The sequence below is a fragment of the Mustela nivalis genome (genome assembly GCF_964662115.1).
Source record: "Mustela nivalis genome assembly, chromosome: 7".
Taxonomy (NCBI): domain Eukaryota; kingdom Metazoa; phylum Chordata; class Mammalia; order Carnivora; family Mustelidae; genus Mustela; species Mustela nivalis.
This window is the reverse complement of record NC_139026.1, coordinates 49690148-49714214: the sequence shown is the minus strand read 5'-3', so window position 1 is coordinate 49714214 and position 24067 is coordinate 49690148. Positions and strand designations below refer to the sequence as shown.

Genomic DNA, 24067 nt, shown 5'->3' with positions numbered 1-24067 from the left:
AAGCCTCAAGAGGCGGGGTCTCCCGAGTCCGGCGCTCGCGTACTTCCTTTGATGGGCGGGCGACTCTGGAGCTTGGCTCCTCCCTTGTGGGTTTCCAAGGGGCATTTGGACAATGCGTAAAATAGCGGTGGAGGCTGGGCGTGAGCGAGTTAGCTCGGACCCCAACAGCCATCCTGGCCAGGTGACCCTGCCTGCCCAAGAGTGAACTCAGAGCGGACCTTCGCTGAGCAGGTACTGGGTCAGATAACGTGTTTTTCGAGAAGCGTTATTGAAATCTCTTTTGCTTGAAGCCCTTAAATTTTCCCATCTTGGGTGATGATCTCAGGAATGTGCCATTTGTCAAAACTGATCAGGAAACAGAGGGCAAGTTGAGGACAAAGCCTAAGCCGACACCCTGCAATCTCACCTCCACTCCTAGATGGGAAACGTGTGACATTCTTCCAGGAATTTCCCAAATGTTATTAACATTAACATTAGTGTTAATACCTTGCTAGAGGGAACAGAACCTTAACCGGACAATGTCAAGACGTTGTTATATTGTGGGTACTTTGGAGGTCCGTCCTCTTTAGCATATCAAAGTTGTTTTGAAACCTCCCTTTTCCTTACTACCCCCAGTCCGGAGTATATACGCTCAAGACAGTGTGTGGTGCAGCAGCTCTTTCTGCACACAGGTCCTGTCCCGGTGCTTTAATAAAACCACCGTTTTGTACCAAAGACGTCTCAATAATTCTTTCTTGGCCCTCGGCTCCCGACTCCACCCCACCAAACCTCACTCGTATTGCAAAACCACACTGTCAGTATATTTGAAAATCTTTAATTCATTCCCTCATTCCTACATGAGTATGCATTCTGTGATAGGCTCTATGTTGGTTATACAAAGATGACTGAAACTCAACTACGGGTTTCAGGAATCTTTAACCCCTGAGGGAGGGTCGAGGCTTAAGAGTCACTCAGAGCTCCAGCGGGAAGAATCCCCTGGGACCCCAGGCACAGTGGAGAGACACTGGTTGCTACACAGCAAGCACCAGTCAGTAGGGCCCATGGAACGCCCAATCTGAATAATCACTCAGTGAGGACTACAAAGGCTTTCTGGGATTCAGCTGGTGACCCCATGATGTCTAGGTTGTGGACATATAGGTGGTGGGGACTTCAAGGCAAAGCTCTACAAAGATGAACATACCTCTCTGGGAAAAGAGAATTGAGGATGGGTGGTATGTCAGGGCCTGCACAGCTATTTTTTTTTTTTTAAGATTTACTTTATTTATTTATTTGACAGAGATCACAAGTCTGCAAGAGGCAGGCAGAGAGAGAGGAGGAAGCAGGCTCCCCGCAGAGCAGAGAGCCCATGCGGGGCTCGATCCCAGGACCCTGGGATCATGACCTGAGCTGAAGGCAGCAGCTTAATCCACTGAGCCACCCAGGCGCCCCAAGCTATTTCTTATTATAGAGGGAATAGCACTTTTTTTTTCTAATTGTGTGTTTATTACTTTGATAAAAAACACACTCGGTCATCAACCTGCTCTTCCCTCCTGTACTCACTGGTACCTGTATCTGGACTGGTCTTACCTTTTTCTTCTCACAGAGAAAGTAGTGTTTTCCTGTCTCATTATCTGTGGCCTAGATCAGTAGTTCTCAGACTCTGCTTCACTTTGTAATCACCTGAGCCATTTTAAAAAATCCAACTGTCAGACCTCACCCCAAGTAATGAAATCAAGTATCTGTGGGTGAAGCTTAGGGATTTTTTTAAAGTTCTACAGGGGATTCCAGTGTCCAACAAGTTTGAGAACCAGTAGTCTAGATTCATGCTAATCTGAGATCTACAGAATAGTGGTATCAGCACCACTTGGGAGCTTGTTAGAAATGCAGAATGTCAGGTTGCACTCCAGACTTACTGAATACATTTTAGTAAGACAACCCAGGGATCCAGGTTGAAGTTTAGGACTCTTTAGTCTACATGTCATCCCATTCCTTCTCTTTTGGATATTTCATCACTGCTCCTTCTGCATCTATCAATTTCTTCAACTGTCTCCACTGATTTCTTCTCCAAACACATTCAATTCCTTTATATAATAAAATAAAACAGAACAAAAATACCAAAAAGAACAAAAAAATTTGAAAACAAAAACTCTAGAGTACTCCCTGTATTCCACTTTTTACTAATTACCTATATGCCTCCATTTTCTTCATAATCCATTTTATTGAATATATTATGTACACATTTTCTCCTTTATTTTGGATCCAGTTATTCATTGCAATCTGGAATCTTCTACCATGACATGGAAACTGCTCTTCAAAAACAGCCAGTAAATTTTAATGGACTAAAATATCCTTATTTTCACTATGTGTTACATTTGACTATTGATGTCATTCCATACACAGCCCTTTTAAGCAGTTATCCCTCTAACTTCATGATACTGCTGAAAATACACATAAGCAGGCTCTCATTGATCTTGCTTCTAAATCCTAGGTTTTGTCCTGCTTTCCCTTAAAAAATTAATGTAAAAGGTATATTGTAAATGTTTCAATGAAAATAAATAAAATTATAATACAAAAAAAAAAAAAGATGAATAAGCAAAATTCCCAACTGTTCCAAAAAGGCCCACAGCTGGCTGCTGACACTACAAATCTCCCAAAGTGCATCAAGTGGATCAAAGTGTGGTGTGGGGAAGACTGCAGGAAAAAATGTAGGCAGCCAAGCAGAGTCCACTGCACCTTTCGCAAAATTACATTCCGTACAAACAGTTCTCAGCACTGCTCTGTCTTCCTCCTACTTCTGGCTATACTTTGTACCTTGCGTGTGGAGTTGATCGCTCTGTCCAAGTCCTGCTAATTCCACTTTTTAATATATTTCTGGAGTTTGCATATTTTCACCTTTACTTTTTATTAGAAATTGAAGTTGTATGTACCCTTTATCCAGCAATTCCGCTCTTAGATATATCCCCCCGTCTAGGCAAACTAGTATCTGTGCACACTGTGACATATAGGGACAAACACAACAGCACTGATTTTGCCAGTAAAAAAGAAGGAACCCCATAAAATTCTTCAACAGGATAAAGTACAAATAATTATGTTTCACTGACCGAATATAATAGTCTGCATCAGTGGCTTTCAAACTTCTTGGTCTTGTGATCTCTTTACAGTCTTAGAAATTCATCATTTGTCGTATCAGAAATTGAAACAATTTTTAAAATTTAACTCCTTTAAAAAGATAACTGAATTACATGTCTAAATTATTTTTGTTTAAAAAAAACCCTATTTTCCAAACCAAAAAAAAATTAATGAAAAAGAATGGCATTGTTTTACATTTTTTAAATGTCAAATATGCGTTTGCTTATTTACTATCTTTAGTCACAATTCAATGCATTCTGCTTTTGGACTGCCAATAAGAATTAACAGTAGCTGACATTAAGCACTTAGTTTATATGACACATCCATCTCAATTATTCCTTACAGTAGTCCAGTAAGGCAGGTATTATGATTCTCATTATAAAGATGAGGCAAAAGACCTAAGAAAGGATAAGTAACTTGCCAAAAGTCACATCACCAGTTGGTTGCACAGCAAGGATTCCAATTTAAATGCTCTTACCCACTATGCTATGTTAAACTTGAGTATAACACCATGCAACTGAGGATTCAACAATTAATTGATAATGGTGGAGCCAAATTTGCATCTAAAATTCACCAAAGGCTAAATCTCTACTATTAATTTACTTCAACTTAATAGCTGGAGAATGATGCTTAGTGGGTGTTATGGACCGAGTTGTGGTCCCCAAAATTCAGATGATGAAGTCTGTCTTAAGTCATTTGGGCTGCCACTACAAAATACTAGAGCTAGTTATAAACAGCAGAAATTTATTTCTCACAGTTCTGGAGGCTAGGAAGTCCAAGATCAAGGTGCTGGCAGATTCAGTGACTAAAGGCCCTTTCCCTGGTTTGAAGACTGTGTCTTTTTACTGTTACCTCATGTGACATGAAGGGTGAGGGATCTCTGTGGGGTCACTTCTATAAGAGCACAAATCCCATTCATGAAAGCTCCATCCTCAGGACCTAGGCATGACCCAGATGACCTACCTCCTCATACTTCTACACTGTCATTAAGTTTCAACATGTGAACTGGCGAGGGGGCAAGGGAAAAGACAACAAACATTCAGACTGTTAAAAGGTCCTAACCTCTAGTATCTCAGAATGTGTCCGTTTTTGGAGATAGAGTATTTAAATAAGTAATTAAGGTAAAATGATGTCATTAGGGTAGGGCCTAATCTAAAATGACTTGTGTCCTTTTAAGAAGAGGAAATTTGGACACAGACAAGTACAGAGAGAAAACCATATAAAAACACATGGAGAAGATGACCATCTACCAGCCAAGAGAGAGATCTCAGAAGAAACCAAACCATGATCTCGGACTTCTAGCATCCAGAACTGGGAGAAAATAAATTTCTGTTGAAGCCACCCAGTATGTAGTACTTTGTTAATGGCAGCCTAGCAAATTAATACAGTGAAGGAATTCATGAAAGTTTGCTTGGCCACTGGTACACTGCTATAATTTCTATACAGAACCTGTAGTTTAAAAAAACTAACAAAGTCAATTTTATATCAAAATATCTGACTTTCAAGAAGACGTCACACTTTTAATACATCATTTTATAAAGAAATGTCAATCACATTTTAATATAATGCTGAATAAGTCAATGGAATTTATCTTTTATACGTTTTCCTCTCTAATAAATAAGATCAAAATCTTCTAGTAGAAAGAAATTTATAATTTTTTTTTAAGGATTTTATTTATTTATTTGACAGAGAGAGAGATCACAACGAGGCAGAGAGGCAGGCAGAGAGAGAGGGGGGAAGCAGGCTCCCTGCTGAGCAGAGAGCCCGATGCAGGGCTCGATCCCAGGACCTTGAGACCATGACCTGAGCCGAAGGCAGAGACTTAACCCACTGAGCCACCCAGGCACCCCATATACTTTCTAATGGTAAGAACCCCAGTACTTTTAAATCAAAATCAAATCTAACATTAAGGAAAAATTTAGATAAAATCACTAGACACAGATAAACTGACATTCTAATCTACCCAGGAAATTATTTTTCAATTGCAGATAAACAATCTATATATGGCAAATTTCGGATTGAAAAAACTGAAAAACAGAATTTTGATTATCTCCTGAAAATACAAATCAAGGATTCAGAAATGAGACACCATAAAGAATAGTAAGATTTATATTATTAGTATATAATCTAGTAATTGTATCACATATTTAATATATTACACATAATCAGAATTATTATAATCCCTTTTATACAATAGTAATACAGATACTACTATTATACTATATAATAGCTCAGAAGTACATAGCATATGAAGAAAGTCACAGAAGTATTTAATAGTTAGTTTTATCTCAACCTTTATTAATGAATCAGTTTCCACATACTGCTTTCAATCACTTTTTATTAATTGCTTCCAAAAACCGCAACACATGCATGAAGAGGTTGATGACATCCAAGTAGAGGCTGATGGCAGCTAATACATACTCTTCAGGTGACAGCCTATGCATCAATGAGTGTGTGTCATAGATGATGAATCCACAGAAAAGAAGGGCTCCCATGGCAGCCAAGACCAACTCCATTGTTTGACTATAGAAAAATAACTACAGGCAAGAGATTAGTAAGTTTATATTTAAGAACCCTATTAAGAATACTTAAGTTACTTGCTCTTGAGTTACATATAGCTATATACATATTTAATAATGCTTTACAGTTTGAAATGCAAATGTTAAAAAGCAGAAAAAGACAAGGCAGGTTCATCCTCATTTCTGTTGGATGTAAAGATGAATGGATGAATTCATTACATCCTTTCTATGCCATTACCCACAACTTTGAACAGCAGCATTCCAAATATAAATTATTTAAAAATATATTTCTTTTTCAGAATTTTATGTGCCACATACAACAGTAATTACAAGTGAGGGCCTCTTTCTTTGTAATTTAAGTCACATGTTTATCTTTCTCTCAATCAATAATATTAACATAAGATTTTGATGTTTTTAAGATTATTTTTCACAATTTATACAGAATTTCACAATTCTTTAAATCATAAATCTTTATATAGAATTTCACAATTCTATATAAAAATGTTCCAGATAATCATAACTAAGTGTCCTAGCATAAGAGTACCTCTTACAGTTTTTGAAATTATTTATAGTGACATGGCCAGAATTATATAGTTCAAGTTACCAATTTGAAACAACTTACCTTCAAGATTCCTGACAAGCACAAAATCCATAAAACAGCAAACAGTCTATAAAAACAAAATATTAGTAATTTAGAATATTGTTCCTTTACAAGCTATGTAAATGGATATAACATTTACTGAAAAAATAAATCCATCCTGGTATTTGCCAAAGAATAAGTAAAATATAAGAGCTCATAAACATACAATGAATACTACAAATACTCAGAAACTGAAAAAACAGCCATCCACTCAACATTTGTTTTTATGGTGAACAAAACTAATTGAAAGTACCATTTTTAAAGTTTTTGACTGGAATACAAAGAAAATATTGATATAAGCAGAAATATCACTAGAAACATTTTAAGACAAGGACCTGCAAGACTTCTAGAAAATATATACATGAACAAATGAAAGATAACTGCATTTTTAAACCAAATAACAATAGCAAATTAGTCTGTGAACATGCATATCTGTTAAAGTACCCGATGTACTCCCTATTTTATTTTAATGTATTATGGAAATTAATATACACAAATAATAAATTTGCCACTGGTATAATGAGTTACCACTCATATATATTATATATAATGTATAGTTATTATAATATAAAGTATAAATATATGACAAAGGACACCTAAGCAATCAGACCTTTGTTATCAAATATGTCTTAGAAGCCCAAACACACACCTGCTGCTTCAGACCACAAGGAAGTACTGGAGTCAAATTTACCCTCCCTCCTTACATAAAAACCACACAAAACATGACTGAACAGCAGGCAGCACAGTACAGTAATTCCCGAGATAAGGGAAGCAAGGAAGGTAAGCTCTGCACCTGACCCAGCTACAAAGTGTTTCCAGACCTTGAGAACCCATATGAAGCCCCACAGTCTCCCTGAATTGAGATAGTGAGAATTCAGAGGTCAGAGAGGCCACGGGGGCTAGAATTTGTGGAGCAAAGTTCCAGAAAGGGGAAAGCTATAAAGAGAGCTAGCTAGCTCTGGTGATATGTAGAGAATTCCTTTCAAGTCGTTAGCTGAGCACAGATTAATGCATACATATGAAGAACTGACAAAGCCGTGGAGAAGCAGGCAGAACAATCCTCAAAGCTCATACAGGGCCAGAAATAGTTCATGTTCACCCCAGCCAAAGTGGAAAGACTTCCTAAGACATGGGGCTTTGAATAATTCTTAGAAAGTTACTGTCTCAAGAGAGTGGCCAGATTAGCTCTCACCTAAATGTTGTTCTGGACCCACCTAACAAAGTGTGTAAAAGCAAGTGTCAAAAGGTTCAGACAGTTTCCAAGAAACGTAACAGCTTTCTAGAAGAGTAAAACCAACATATTTAAAGGAAAACAAAAAAACTCACTATCCAACAATATAAAATTTACAATGACCAGCATCTAATAAAACATCATAAGGCATGCAAAAGAACAAGGAAATATGACCTATAGCAACGAGAAATATTAGTAAATAGAAACAAATTCAGAAATGACACAATGATAGAATTAGTAAACAATGACATTAAAAAAATATATTCTGTATATTCAGGAAGGTAGAGGAAAGCATCATCATGAGAAGAAAAATGGAAGACATATATTTTTAAAAGACACAAATTAAATTTCCACAAATGAAAAATATGTCAAAAGAAAAATATTCTGGTTGGACTTATAGATGCTGAAAAAGAAAAGATTATCAAACTGAAAACAGCAACAGACATTGACCAAAATGAATCCCAGAGAGAAAACTGGGTGGTGGTGGGGGGCATAAACTGAGCATCCCATGAACCACAGGACAACATCAAGAAGTCTAACATATATGGTGAAGTCTCAATAGAGAGGAGAATGAAGGGGTACATAAAAATGTTTGAAGAAACAATTCTATTGGTGAAAACTTTAAACTGATAAATCCAAGGGCCAGAAGAAACATGAAAAAACCACACCGAGGAATATGATAATCAAACTACTAAAAATGTTAATCAAATTACTTAGAAAATATAAAAGGTGGCTGGAGGATAAAAGACACGGTGTACAAAGAACAAAGATAAAGATAAAAGACTTCTTGTTAGAAAATATATAAACCAGAATACTACGGAATGGCATCTTTAAAATACTAAAAACAGAAAAATAAACAACAACAACAACAACAAAAGACCTAGAATCCTACACTCAGCAAAAATAACAATTTCAAAAAACAAAGTTGAAATAAAGATTTTTTTCGGACATGCAAAAGGTGAGATCAAGACACCACCCAGCACTATAAGAAATATTAAAAGGGGGCACCTGGGTGGCTTAGTTGATAAGCGACTGACTCTTGGTTTCAGCTGATGTTGTGATGACCTCAGGGTTAGGAGATCAAGTTTCCCATCAGGCTCCTCACTGGGATGGAGCCTGCGTAAGATTCTATCTTTCCCTCTTCCTCTGCCCCTCCCACCCCCGCCCCCACTTATGTGCATGTGTGCTCTGCCCCACTCTAAAATAAATACATAAATAAAATCTTTTCAAAATAAAATAAACATTAAAAGGAAATCATTTGGGCAGAAGGAAATACAAGATGGAAATGTGGATTGACACAAAGAAATGGAGAACAGAAATGACAAAGTAGTGGGTGAACATAAAAGTCTTCAACTATTTTTTAATCTCATTAAAAGATAATTTAATGTGGGCATCTGTGTGGCTCAGTGGGTTAAAGCCTCTGCCTTCGACTCAGGTCATGAGTCCTAGGATCAAGCCCCACATCGGGCTCTCTGCTCAGCAGGGAACCTGCTCCCCCCATCTCTCTCTGCCTGTCTTTCTGCCTACTTGTGATCTCTATCAAATAAATAAATAAAATCTTTAAAAATAAAAAACAGATAATTTAATGTTTAGAACAAAAATAATATTATGAGGTGTATAATATATGTGAAACTAAAAGTCATAGCCACAATAGCACAAAGGTAGGGGAGAGGAGATGTAACTATGCTCTACAGGAAATGGTATATATTATTTACAGGTAGACTATGGTGATCTAAAGATATATAGGGATGCCTGGGTGGCTTAGTCAATTAAGCATGTGCCTTTGGCTCAGGTTATGATCCTAAGGTCTTGGGATTGAGTTCTGCATCTGGTTCCCTGCTCAGCAGGGAGCCTGCTTCTCCCTCTGCCTGCACATCCCTCTATTTATGCGCTCTCTCTCTCTCTCTCTCTGACAGATAAATAAAATCTTACATTTATATATGTATTTTTTAAAGATTTTATTTATTTGAGAGAGACAGACACAGAGAGAGAGGGAACAGAAGCAGGGGGAGTGGGAGAGGGAGAAGCAGTCTTCCCACTGAGCAGGGAGCCCAATGTAGGGCTCAATCCCAGGATCCCATGACCATGACCTGAGCCAAAGGCAGATGCTTAATGACTGAGCCACCCAGGTGCCCTATATATGTGTGTGTGTGTGTGTATAAATATAAAATACATTAAAATATATATATATATGTAAAAAATACACATACACACACACACACACACACACACACACACACACAGCCCCTGTAGGGGCAGCTGGTTGGCTCAGTCCATCAAGCATGCAACTCATAGGTTCGAGCCCCATGTTGTAGAGACCGTTTAAATAAAAAAGCTTTAAAAATCTGGAGTAAGAAGAAGAAAGGAAGGAAGGCAGGCAGGCAGACAGGCAGGCAGGCAAGCAGTATACTGTTTACAGTATACAGTATAACCTAGAGTAATACTTATTTAAAAGAGCTATAGCTAATAACTAATAAAGGAGATAAATCAAATCAAATAATCCAAAGAGAGGAAAAGAGGTACAAAGAACAGATGGGACATACAGAAAGAAACCTAACGGCACGATCGGAGGCTTAAATCCAACCAGGTCAATAATAACATTAAATGTCAGTGGTCAGGGACGCCTGGGTGGCTCAGTTGGTTGGACGACTGCCTTTGGCTCAGGTCATGATCCTGGAGTCCCGGGATCGAGTCCCGCATCGGGCTCCCAGCTCCATGGGGAGTCTGCTTCTCTCTCTGACCTTCTCCTCATTCATGCTCTCTCTCACTGTCTCTCTCTCAAGTAAATAAATAAAATCTTAAAAAAAAAAAATGTCAGTGGTCAAAACATTCTAAGAGCAGAGATGACTGGATAAGAAAAAAAAAAAAGCAAGAGCCAACCATATTCTCCCTAGAAGAAAACCATAAAGCTACAAAGAAGCTAAAAATAAAAGGCTGGAAAATGATATACCATGTTAATGCAATCAAAAGAAAGCTAGAGTAGCTATATTAATAAAGTAAGTTTCAGGGCAAAAACATTACCAGAGACAACTACTTCAAAATGACAAAGGAGTCATCAAAAGGACATAACAATCCTAAATGTTTATGCATCTAAAAACAGAACTTCAAAATAACATGAAGCAAAACTTACAGAAATGGTAAGAGAATCATACTCTAAATCCGTAATTGTAGTTGGAAATTTCAATATTGCTTTGACATTAACTGACACAATGAGCATGCAGGGATTACGAACTGTGCAGGGCACTTAAAACAATCCTATCGACCAACTTGACATGATTGACGTTCATCACTCGTCCAACAGCAGCACAATATATGATTCTCTTCAAAAAACATTTACCAAGTACCACAAAATGAATCTCACACTAAATATTATGGGACTGATAATAAGTAAAATATGTTATTTAACAACACAAAAATAAAATCAGAAATCAAGTATACATAGTATTGTAGTCACACACGGCGAACTGAGGGCATAGTGAGGTTCCAGCTGTCAATTCTCATGCTGGAACAGCCACAAAATTTCTCTGGATACATCTGGAATACCTACTTAGAATGAAGTATCATGCCACCACATAGTATAGATCCTTCAGGATTAAAATGGACTCAGGACTTACTTGGACTTACTTACTTACAGGACTTACTTTTTATTTTTATTTTATTTTATTTTTTTAGATTTTATTTGAAAGACAGAGATCACAAGTAGGCAGAGAGGCAGGCAGAGAGAAAGGGGGGAAGCAGGCTCCCCGCTGAGCAGAGAGCCATGGAACCATGACCAGAGCGGAAAGGCAGAGGCTTTAACCCACTGAGCCACCCAGGTGCCCCCAGGGCTTACTTTTTCATACATAAACTGCACCAAGGAGTGTGGGGAAGGTGGTACTAGTAACTATTTATCTGAGGTTTTACCCTACTCTCTGGATGTCTGCACAAGACAGGGGACCACCGGGTCTGAGGAAGAAGTTGATCACAGCAATAGCAGCTCTTAAGGAACAAGCACAACAGAGAGGTATTGTGGGCACAAAGAAATGAGAGAGCTAGTAGAAGGCGTAAGAAAGAAAGTCAGTGACTGGCATTTAAGATTCCTCCTTCTCAAGGAGGAATCAAGTTTCAGCTGAAATAAGAAGAAAGAATATTATTATTATTATTATTAAGATTTATTTATTTATTTAACAGACGGAGATCACAAGTAGGCAGAGAGGCAGGCAGAGAGAGAGGGAAGCAGGCTCCCTGCTGAGCAGAGAGCCCGAGGTGGGGCTTGATCCCATGACCCTGGGATCATGACCTGAGCCGAAGGCAGAGGCTTAACCCACTGAGCCACCCAGGTGCCCCAAGAAAAAACAATATTATTATGAAGAGACTGAAATATGGGCAAGATTGTTTATTAGAAATGGGATTTCTAGAAACTATACTAGAATGGATGGGAAGAAGCAAACAGCAAATCTTCCATCATATATACCACATAAACATGTATCTCCTCCAAAACACAAAAAGCAGGAAGTAAAAAAACTGCTGACTCTCCCGACATCACACTTCATTCTAATATAACTAGTTAAGCATCTTGCACAATTGTTAGTGTTGGCTGACCACTTATACTTTATCGCAATAGAGATTTCTGGTAATCTGGATTACCAGGGGGAAAAGGGGACAAAAAATGTTTTGCAAGAGCTTTTGTAAATTTTTAGTGTTGTAACAGGAAAAAAAAAAAACAGAAGATGTTGACTAAGTGTCAACAGGAAGCCACTGTGAGCTTAGAACGGAATATATACATTCTTACCAGGTGAGGGCAACACTGTATCATTATCCTAACATAAAAAGCTTCACCCTTCATATTTAATAGTTTTAAGAAGGATACAGGTTAATCTACATAGGTCAAGAAGTTTTTGTTTTTTTTTTTAAAGATTATTTATTTGACAGACAGAGATCACAAGTAGGCAGAGAGGCAGACAGAGAGAGAGAGAAGGAAACAGGCTCCCTGCTGAGCAGAGTGCTGGATGTGGGGCTCGATCCCAAGACCCTGGGATCATGACTGAAGCCAAAGGCAGAGGTTTTAACCCACTGAGCCACCCAGGCGCCCCAATCAAGAAGTTTTTAAAGTTCATGCAGATATCACCATCACCTGGGTCATTTACCCTGTTTCTGCCAAAGAAGCGGATGGTCTTGGTAACATTTATGTTAAAACAAAGACCTACATTAATGTAGGTAAGTTCCATAGCATTCATAGAGCATACAAGCCTAGCCTCTCTAGAAAACTGGGGAGATTTTTTTGGGCATTCCCTCTCTTTTCAATATAGAGAAGAAGCAAATGACTCAAAGCCACCTTCCATCTCCTTGTATGTTCTAAAAGCATAGAGCCTGGCTTTAGTTAGTACTCAGAGAGATGTCTTCTCATCACCCTCCATTTTATTTTTATTTATTTTTTTAAAGATTTACTTATTTGAGAGTGCACATGCACAAGAGAGAGAAATGCGAGTGCGGGGGCAGGGCCAAGGGAGAGGGAGAGAGGGAATCCCAAGTAGACTCCCTACTGAGCACAGAGCCCCACTCCCAGGCACTTATCTCAAAACCCATGAGATCATGACCTGAGCAAAAATCAGGAGTTGTACACTTAACCAACTAAGCCACCCAGGTGCTCCTCATCACCTTCCATTTTAAAAGACAATATCCAAAGCTAAAGGTACAGCCATTCTCTTAAGATGACCTATAATATAATGTTAAAAATATTTATCTAACATAGCCATGAATATGTAACTTACCCCGCTCCAAATTTGCTGAAATCTCTCTTAGATTGCAGAGTATACATAGTCAAACCAAGAAATACAGCAGTAGTCAGTATAAATGCTTGCAGAACAATATATACATCATAGAAAGTAACTGTAAAATTAAAAAAACACTGATTAAAAATACATTTAAACATACTCTATATAAAACGGCTTTTTTCCTGGCGTTTAACAGAAATCCTATACTTGCTCCTGTACTACTTGTGAATAAAATTAACTATGAAAATATTCCTTATTCAGCCTTTAATACTGATAGAGTAAAACCACACTCATACTGCAATAAACAGTCATTCACACAAAATAAGGTAGCCACATTATTATGAAGCTAAAGAAATGACTGGAGAGGGAGGACATAGCCAGCAGGTTTGGAGTTTGAGGGATATGTTTGGAGTTTGAGGGATATGACAGAATGACTGTCATCTATCTCTGTCCCTGCTTCATTTTATTACCATCTGTGGTGACTGTTCTTTATGACTTAAATATCAATAGGGATGACTCTGAGTCCTGTGACTGGCTGGGAATTTCTGGGCAGTAGCAGCAATTTTAGCAATCATCTGGTTAATTGCATACCCAATTCATCGATCCAATCAAAGAAACTAGGCAAGGTTGCCATTCACCAACCCTGCAAAGAACAGGAATGAACCACTAATTGCTTTACATCCAAAAATGCATACGATGAATACATAATTGGGGGTTTCTTGAATACATACCAAATTCCCTTCTCAATTTTTAGAATGAACATCTAGATTGACTGTGTCTATTTTAATTGTAATAGAACTGCTTAGCATTTTAAAAAGAGGCTACATCCTAACCCCTTTAAAGGAAGTTAAGTGCTTTGAACCCAAAACCATTTAAATAATTTTTAATCTGCGAAGGTTTAATTTCTATTCCTAAATACTATATTCCTGGACAGGATTAGGAAAGTGAATGCAGAAATGAAAAAACAAGAGATTATTTTGCTTGTCAACAATTTAAGTGTAGGATTAGGTGGAAGGGATATTATAATTAATGAGGAAAGCAATGTTCTCAGATTACCCCATCTATGTATTTCTACCCCCAATTCCAATAACTTTGAAATAGCTCTCTCTCCTTTATCTTTTACAAATGGTGGGAGCCAAGGAGGACAGAGATGGACTTGATGATAACATTAATAGATAGTAACCTTAATAAGTAAATATTAATAACACTTCCTTTCTATGCTGAAAATTTCAGTTCTATTTAATAGTTATTATTACATATATTACAGTTCCTTTACAAAAGGAATAAGTGAATTACCAAACAATATATAAATTTAATAAAACTGGCACAGAAAGGTTAAAAGCAGTAATGACAAAAGGAAAAAAATATATTAAACTGAGATATATGCAACTTACTATTATTGACAGTTAACAGTTCATTCTAACCTTTTTTGTATCCCAGGTTAATCATTTTGAGACAATCTGAATCTTTATTTTTAATAAATCATGAAATTTTTTACTTGAGACATTACATATGGTACATCAAACAACTCTAACACACACTTCCTTTCAAATACAAATTTAACATAAAATATACAGTAGAAATTACTAAGTTTCTTATGGGGTCATCTGATGAAATATGAGACTATATAACAAAGCACAGTTCAGTGCAGCAATTTGAGAGGCTGGGCTCTGTACTGATGATATATGGCTCAAAATATATTTTATCAGGGGCGCCTGGGTGGCTCAGTGGGTTAAGCCGCTGCCTTCGGCTCAGGTCATGATCTCGGGGTCCTGGGATCGAGTCCCGCATCGGGCTCTCTGCTCAGCAGGGAGCCTGCTTCCCTCTCTCTCTCTGCCTGCCTCTCCATCTACTTGTGATTTCTCTCTGTCAAATAAATAAATAAAATCTTAAAAAAAATATATATATATATATATATATTTTATTAGTTCCTTTGAGATCCCTCTAAATTAGGGGGAAAAGATTAGCTACAGTTGTCTTGTTTTTATAAATGGATAAACACACATGAATATTATTCTCATTATTTTCCTAGTTCTTTTCCACTTCCTCTAAGCTTAGTTGAACTAAGTATAAACCTTTAATTTTGCATATATTTTAAGAATTCATCTGCTATGTATTTGAAATGTAATATCCCATGATATTAAGCTTTAGTCCTGAACACCTTTCAACTCGAGATTTATCTACATTGAAACATTATTGTAACATACAGAAGCACAAATTATGACTTACCAACAAAGGCTACAGTCAGAGCTTCGAACAGCGTCTAAAAACAAGAAACTAAAATTACATAAATGCACATAACATTTACACTATGTCATGTACATGTTCTAATTTCTAAGAGTTCCATGTGATTCCATATGTATGATCTCTCCTTAGCTTCAAAGCAGCCTTGTGAATTACATGGGACACATGATACGCCTACCACAATGAAAATGAGACCTCAGTGTATTGAGTGAGAAGACTTAGATTCTAAGAGTGATCCTATCACTCTTTAAACCCTAACTAGATTTTTTATATTTGTAGCAGGAAGATACAGAAATAGTATGGGAAATTCTATTTTTCTCACTCTGTGTAAGTAAAAATGAAACTGCAAATGATATGCACGTTCACAAAACTCCAACTTCACACATAAACATAGGAAGAATAAAATATTTATGTAGCACTTTAGTGTGGCAGTCCTGAAACTGCCTCCCAGTGTTCATTCTCTTTCTTTCCTAGTAACAGAACTTTTACCTGGACACATAAGTATTCAGATTAAACATTACATTTCTCAGTCTTCCTTTTAGCTACCTCTGGTCATAGGACTTTATTCTAGCCAATAGAATGTGCGTGGGGAGGGGTACAAGTGCTAAAAGCACAGTGGCTGGGGCGCCTGGGTGGCTCAGTGAGTTAAATCCTCTGCCATCAGCTCAGGTCATGATCCCAGGGTCCTAGAATGGAGCCCCAACTCAGGCTCTCTGCTCGGCAGGGAGCCTGCTTCCCCCCCCCCCCTACCTGCCTCTCTGCCTACTTGTGATCTCTATCAAATAAATAAATAAAATCTTAAAAAAAAAAAAAAAAGCAAAGGGGCTTGCTCTCCCTCTTCTCATTTTTAAAAATAATTGGATGGCATATGGCTATGGTGGTGAGCTATCTTATGTCATACACTGCTTCAGGAGTCCTTGAACCATAGCAGGTGCCTGAACCCCTAACAACTTCACTACACAATCATGCAGACTTTTACATGAAAGAGAAGCATCTTGTTTCACCCATGTCTATGTAGCTGAACTCATATCCCAAATAAAAGATTTAGGGATGTTGAATTTTTATCCTCTAGCTTCTCTTTAACTACATACCTTTATTTTGCTTTAAATGCTTATTCTAGGGACGCCTGGGTAGCTCAGTCAGTTAAGCGTCCAAGTCTTGATTTCAGCTCAGGTCATGAGCTCAGGGTCCAGAGATCAAGCCTCACTTCAGGCTCCATGCTGAGCATGGAGTCTGCCTGAGATTCTCTCCCTCTCCTTCTGCGCTCCACCCCACTCTCACACATTCTCTCTCTCAAAAAAAAAAAAAAATTAATAAATGCTTACTCTAGTTAGATTTTACCAACTACTTAATAGACCATATCATAAAGGCAAATCCAGAAGTAACATCTGTGGCTATGTACTCATACTCTTGGTAGAAGCACTCCTTCTAACTTTCCCCACATGAAATCAAGAAACCTATCAGAACTAGAGGAAAAATGGCATTAGAAATTGCACATGGATGTGGAGGCAATATTTTGTCATAATGTTGTTGACAGTGTCAGGGAAGTGGTAGCAAAAGACGGCAGAAATATTTCTTTTTTCTGGAAAAATAAAATTAAACCTCATTCTTGGTATTTGTGACATGATTTTAGGTAAGAAATCCTACCCCATACTCAAGTATCCAAAAGAAACAGAAGAGGATGAACAGGAGAAAAGGTAATACTAGGAAAACATACCACCACCCCAAAACAGTACTCAGGAAACAAAAGAACCTAAGATTTAAATGAATAACCTTTCCTATAATTGAAATTTCTGAAATCCTAAGCTTTTCTTTCATCATATTAATATAAACTTGTTACCAGAATTCATAATCTTTCTTAAGATTAAAGCAAATGAATCTCGTAAATAGCATTTTCACTCTTATTTGACTATAAATATTATTAATATTAGTTTGAAATATTTTGAAGTAAATTTTTGGTTAGAATCCAAAGTCATACTGGATAAGAGAACAAGAAAAATAATTTAAAAAACATGTAATTTGAGCTTTACCAACTTATTCTGATCATATTACAGACTGGGTTTTTAAACACAGTGGTTTGGGTTTTCATTTTCACAAATATCTAAATAGACATGACCTAAAGTGAAGTTCCCCACTCGTGATTTTAAAACATATTAGTAGAGCACATCGATTGAGCAAAGAAGTTCTTTAAAAGAACAGAGTACTGGGGCACCTGGGTGGCTCAGTGGGTTAAGCCTCTGCCTTCAGCTCAGGTCATGATCCCAAGGTCCTGGGATCGAGCCCCGCATTGGGCTCTCTGCTCAGCAGGGAGCCTGCTTCCTCCTCTCTCTGCCTGCTTCTCTGCCTACTTGTGATCTCTGTCTGTCCAATGAATAAATAAAATATTTAAAAAAAAAAAAAGAAAAGAGTACTAAGATAAAAAGTAACACTGAGGGATTAATCAGAAAGATTTTACTTTAAGGTCTATGACTAAGGTTAACTATAACTAAGGTTACAATTTCTTCCCAAGAAAATCACAGAATATTAGGGGTCCCAAGAATCACAGAGATAATCCACTTCAACATGTCCTTTGTACATACAAGCAGACTTAGGTACAGAATGGCTAAACATCCTACCAAATGTCACATAACCAGAAAGTGGCAAAGCCAGGTCATGAGATCCTACTTCACTATTTTTTCTACTGTACCATTATTCACAGAAAAAAAAAACACTGAAACTGACAAATGTTAAAAATTCTAAAATTAATTGTAATTTCCTAAAATATTTGTTTACTAAAAACATTAATTTTGTTATGCTACTATTATATATGTATTTGCATTCAATTAAATAAATAAAGTTAAAATACAGAAATAAATGCTAAAGTAAAAGATATTGTCAAAATACTCACAAATCCAAAAAGCAGGTACAGGTTAAGGGGATGCTTATGTCTGTTTACAGTCAATACTAAAATCAAACTCAAAGATCCAAGGGCAAACACCAAAATTAAGGCAGGACTGAAAGACAAAATTGAAAGCATTTTTAAGTTTAAAAACAGTATAAATAGTGGGGTGTCTGGGCGCCTGAGTGGCTCAGTGGGTTAAGCCTCTGCCTTCAGCTCAGCTCATGATCTCAGGGGTCTGGGGAAAAGCCCCACATCAGGCTCTCTGCTCAGAGGGGAACCTGCTTCCCCCTTTCTCTCTCTGCCTGTCTCCTTGCCTACTTGTGATCTCTCTCTCTCTCTGTCAAATAAATAAACAATAAACAATAAATAATATAAATAAATATGTTATAATATAAATATAAATTAATAAATAATAACCTTTAAAATAATATAATATTAACAAATTTTATAAAATAGCAATTTAATAAAATATTTTTTAATAAAAAGCCAATTTAATAAAATATTTTGTTTGTGAAGGTAAGAAAAGGAAACCTGGAAAGAATGACACTAAACTGTCAAAAAAAAAAAGATTTCTCCATTCAGGGAATGTGAGGACTGTGAGCTGGGGAGGAGAGCAAGACAAAGAAAAGAGCCCACAATGAATGAGGAAGACTTTACCTTTTTACTTCACGAATTTAATTCACAATTAAATTGTAAATTTATTAAATTGGTAATTTACAATTACCATACTGTTTTTAACAGAAAAACAATAAAGAACAACTATTAAACAGTAAGTAAATTTTATATACATTTACTATATAGCTGTAATCTAAACTAAAGAACTTGAGCCCAAAGAGCAAACGCATTTTTTTTGTAGGGGGAGGGATGATAGAAATTGTCTACTTCTAGGAAAATATTCACTCCTTATTTTCCTTTAATATACAAAATCTATATAGCTTTTAGCCATGGTAATCATTATTTTGGAGGTCAGATCCTAAACAAATTAGGGATGAACCATACAAAGCTCCTGTTTCTCAGTGAAATTTCTCAGTGAAATTATCTTAGTCATGAGCCAACATTAAGAAAAATTACATATACATTTATTAAGTACCTTTATTTTTCAAGCAGTCTTAGGCTTGGGGGACTAGACATAGGTGTAATAAAAGCAAAAAACAAATAAATAAATAAAACTTCAAATAGTTGCATACAGTAAAAATTCTTACTACTACCTGGGAGATGAAAGTTTAAACCTACAAAACTATAAGCTAAAAAGTTTAGAGATAAATAGCATGTTGTAAGAATATTTTCTCAAAACTAGTCTTCTGTGTAAGAGTTAATAAGTGTTTTTTACATTCTAACCTCAGGAGTTAATAGAAAAAAGAAAAAAACTTTGCGTATAATATGGCCTTTTGATCATAAGCAGCAGCTAGAAAGGTTTCAGAATCATCAGCTTACTTTTCATGTACAACTGTCCGTATAGACTCAAAGTATAAAAAAAAAGCAGCTGTCACGGTAGTTAAGAGAACTTGCAGAGAAAGGATGCTGTAGACTTTTCTTAGAAAGGCTGAAAAAGAAAAATAATTATACATGATTATTTTCTTAAGCATTTATCATAGAACAGCAAGATCAAATCTCCTCTTAGAAACATTAAACTTTTATATATAATCTTTAAATCCTAATCCAAATAATGTAGTCTATAACTTGAACTAAACAACAACAACAACAAAAAACAAGAAAAACACTTCCAAAGAAATCACAAATTGTAAATAAGTGTGAGTTTAAAAAAAATTAATAGCCCTTGGGGCGCCTGGGTGGCTCAGTGGATTAAAGCCTCTGCCTTCGGCTCAGGTCATGATCCCAGAGTCCTGGGATCGAGCCCCGCATCGGGCTCTCTGCTCGGCAGAGAGCCTGCTTCCTCCTCTCTCTCTGCCTGCCTCTCTGCCTACTTGTGATCTCTGTCTGTCAAATAAATAAACAAAATCTTTAAAAAAAAAATAAATAAATAAATAAATAAAAAAATTAATAGCCCTGGATGGCTCAGTGGGTTAAGCATTTGCCTTCAGCTCAAGTCATGATCCCAAGGTCCTGAGATAGAGCCCTGCACCAGGCTCCCCACTCAGCAGAAAGCCTGCTTCTCCCACTCCCTCTACTTACTGTTCCTTCTGCTTGTGCTCTCTATCAAATAAATAAGTAAAATCTTAAAAAAAATTAATAGCCCATAATGAAAATGTTTTCAGCAATGGGGCACCTAGCTGACTCAGTCCGTAGAGCATATGACTCTTGTACTTAGGATTGTTGTTCAAACCTCCTGTTAGACGCAGAGCTTACTTAAAAAAAAAAAAAAGTTTTCATCAAAATAAAAAGTATAAAACACATGTTTGTACACAGCAGCATACAACAAAGCAAAAAGATTAAAAATAGAACATTTCTAAATAACAAATCTATCTTGAGACTGAAAACCAGGAAAAGAGGACATATGATTAGACATATATTTTAAAAAGAAATCCAAATTTCCAAGCAGTACAAATGCTTCCTCAAAACGAAAACTTATCCCTAAAAGGCAAATAATATATAAACTTACTTTTACTCACCTCCTTTTATTTCTCACACATAGTACCTCTGCCTCTAATTTCTTCTACACAAAAGAAATTCTTACCTTCAGTGTATTTTATTACTAACATCCATAAATCAACTCTAAGGCCTATCGATTAAAAAACTTAGTAAAGTCATCTGCCATACAGATGATATAAATATGGTGAACACCCAACTCACCACCAATTTTAGAAAAAAAGACATTTTTCCACCTCCTCTATGTACACATACTGATAATAACATCCTTTTCCCCCTCACCCCCTTAGATGCTAATCTTTCAACATTCAGCCTTTCTCATTTCCCCAGTCTGAATTAAATGCTCCTTCTGTTCCCAGGAGACCCTGAACATACATCTAATTGCTTCATTTTATAATTATAAGCCTACTAGCCATTAACTCTCATTAAACTCTAAAGACTAAAAACCTCCCTAATTACAGGGAACACATCTCACTCGTTTTTGTACCCCAAACACCCAGCCAAGTGGATGGCACACAATGCTCAGTACATTTTATTTGCTTTTTAAATAATTTGTATTGAATTTATAAAAGGTAAATTTTGCCACTCGACTGTGTTAAACTAGAACAATAGTGGAGCCACGTAACTTTTGTAGAGCACCGACTGTGCTTAGAGAGGCAGTAAAAACATTGTTGAATGGGGATGCCCAGGTGGCTCAATCGGTTAAGCAGCTACCTTCAGCTTGAGCCATGATCCCAAGGTCCTGGGATGGAGCCCCACACCGGGCTCCTTGCTCAGCAGAAAGACTGATTCTCCCTGCCACTCTGCCTACTTGTGCTCTTTCTCTGTCAAATAAATAAATAAAATCTTTAAATAAAATCTTTAAAAAAAAATTGTTAAATAACTTTCACCCAACAAACCAGATGAAACATCGATTCTTGCTTGTCATGACAATGCCCATACAATAAAAGTTCTCTTTGAAAAGAATCCCTACTAGACCTGGCTTCCCAAGTGAGGATGAAGTACTTTGATGGCAGGTCAGCTAAATATCAAGTAATAAATATTCTGTGAGAATAAAGGAATTTTCCTAAATACCAAAGATTTAATCCTTAAAATGACCCCAAATTAAATCTTAATTAATGTTTCCCACTGGTACCTTTTCCAAAATATACGGTCAATTTTTCCTGATGTCTTAAACAGGTTTTACTGAGCATATAAGTTAACCAAAGACTCACAGTAACACTGATGTGTATTCTGGCCTACATGTAGGTATATGACAGAAAGGAGACCAAAAGGGCTAACTTCCACCATAGATCTATAACTTGCTTTCTTAAAAAGGCCCTGATGTCTGCATGCTGTGGAAGGTGATTTCCACCTTTCTCACAAGAGCAGAGAAAAGCACATATTACTGTCATGGACAATGTTATTTGGGCTATCTTTCTGCAAATTTAATTACTAAACTAAAGGCCAAATTATTACTCGCTCAAGGGATTTTCCAGACTGCAAAAAAAAATCATACATTTAATTTTGATACCATATTATATACCTCACATAACTCAAACCTATTCCATGTATTTTCTCAATTAAGCAGTGAAAGTTAATGTTAATTTTTACCATTTCCTGGAACTGCTCCATAGTTCAAAATACTGTATTTAATGTTTATTTGGATATGGGTGTGTGCACACAAGTGCATATATAATGGAAGTGTGGAAGAATATACACTAAGATATTAATAATGGTTTTCTCTGAGCACAATGACTGAAGATGATTTGCATGTTCAGTTCTTTGCTAATCTGTGTTCTTTATATATCACCAGTAAATATTTATTACTTTTGCAATAAAAAAACATTTTGAGGAAACCTGTGCTAAGCTGGGGCACCTGGCTGGTAGGTCAAGAGAATGTGACTCTTGATCTTGGGGTTGTAATTTCAAGCCCCACACTGGGTATGCAGATTACTTAAAATCTTTTTTTTTTTTTTTTTTAATTAAAGAAGGGTGCCTGGGTGGCTCAGACGTTGAGCATCTGCCTTTGGTTCAAGTCATGGTCCTGGAGTCCTGGAGTCCTGGCACTGAGTCCTGCATCAGGCTCTGTGCTCAGTGGTGAGCCTGCTATTCCCGCTCCCTCTGCCTGCCACTCCCCCTGCTTGTGAGCTTGCTCTCTCTGTGTCAAATAAATAGAATCTTTTTTAAAATTAAAAAATTAAAGAAACCCGTGCTAAGGCAATAAATTCATATTAATAAAAATAATCCTTATGCCAATAGATTTCTAGTGTCTAGATTTCTAGACACTTTTTAAAAGGGACCTTAGCAGTGCCTAAGTGGCTCAGTTGGTTAAGCTTCTGACTCTTGATTTCAGCTCAGGTCACGATCTCAGCATTGTGAGATCGAGCCCGGCAGGCTCTGCACTCAGTGAAGAGTATACTTGAGATTCTCCCTCTCCCTCTGCCCATTCCCCCATGTGCACATGGGCATGTTAATTTTTCTAAAATAAATAAATCTTTAAAACATAAAATAAAAACTTAAAAGGACCTTTAATCAGATCCAAAGGAAAAGCAACATGGGACACCCATTTTGAATAACTAATACAAAACATGGCACAGGCTATTCATACTTAGCTCACAGAGCAAAATAAAAGAGCTGACAGGAAAAGAATATAAACCAAACAGCAATTATCTTTCATTTTTTTTTTTTGACCCCTGATCTCTCCCCCTGCTACTTTAATTGCCCCCTTTTCTTCTACTCAAACTTAACATGGCCAGAACGGCAACTCTTCATTTCTACCCAGATCTATCCTTCTCCCAGTCTTCTTATCAGTAACCAGCACCAACACTCCCCACACCAAAACTGTGGGGGCATCATCTCTGATTTGCCTCCCTTCTTCCAACTATCCACAACTACTGAGCCTTCACTCATAAAGTACAACAGGTCCTCCTCGTTGGTCTCTGCTACCTGTTGGCTGTAGGAGCAGTCACCTACTACTAAAGCGGTCCTCTTATGGTCTCCATGCTTCCATTCCTGTCCCACATCCTTCACACAGTGGTCTGAGTGATCTTTTTATAAAATGAATGATGTCATTTGACTCCCTGCTTAAACACTTAGAATAAAATTAAAAGCTCTGAGGTCTACAAGGCCCTACCTGATATACAACTTTTCCAACCGCATCTC

General features: G+C 37.0%; 1 protein-coding gene and 1 long non-coding RNA gene across 2 annotated transcripts in view; one reads left to right on the top strand and one right to left on the bottom strand.

The window, feature by feature from the left end:
- The first annotated feature begins 46 nt into the window (after nt 1–46).
- On the top strand, nt 47–23149 carry LOC309868417. The gene is made up of 3 exons (XR_014313689.1): nt 47–231; nt 17129–17192; nt 22894–23149. It is a non-coding gene; the product is annotated as an uncharacterized lncRNA (long non-coding RNA).
- The window catches only part of TMBIM4 (transmembrane BAX inhibitor motif containing 4), a 28595-nt gene continuing 9913 nt past the window's right edge, over nt 5386–24067 (bottom strand). Inside the window, exons 2-7 of the mRNA XM_082738260.1 lie at nt 19811–19919; nt 18383–18488; nt 15481–15514; nt 13249–13366; nt 6250–6295; nt 5386–5645 (exon numbers count right to left, since the gene is read on the bottom strand). Coding sequence (XP_082594386.1) covers nt 5439–5645; nt 6250–6295; nt 13249–13366; nt 15481–15514; nt 18383–18488; nt 19811–19919 — 620 coding nt within the window. The 3' untranslated portion in view covers nt 5386–5438. The remainder of the gene's footprint in view (nt 5646–6249; nt 6296–13248; nt 13367–15480; nt 15515–18382; nt 18489–19810; nt 19920–24067) is intronic.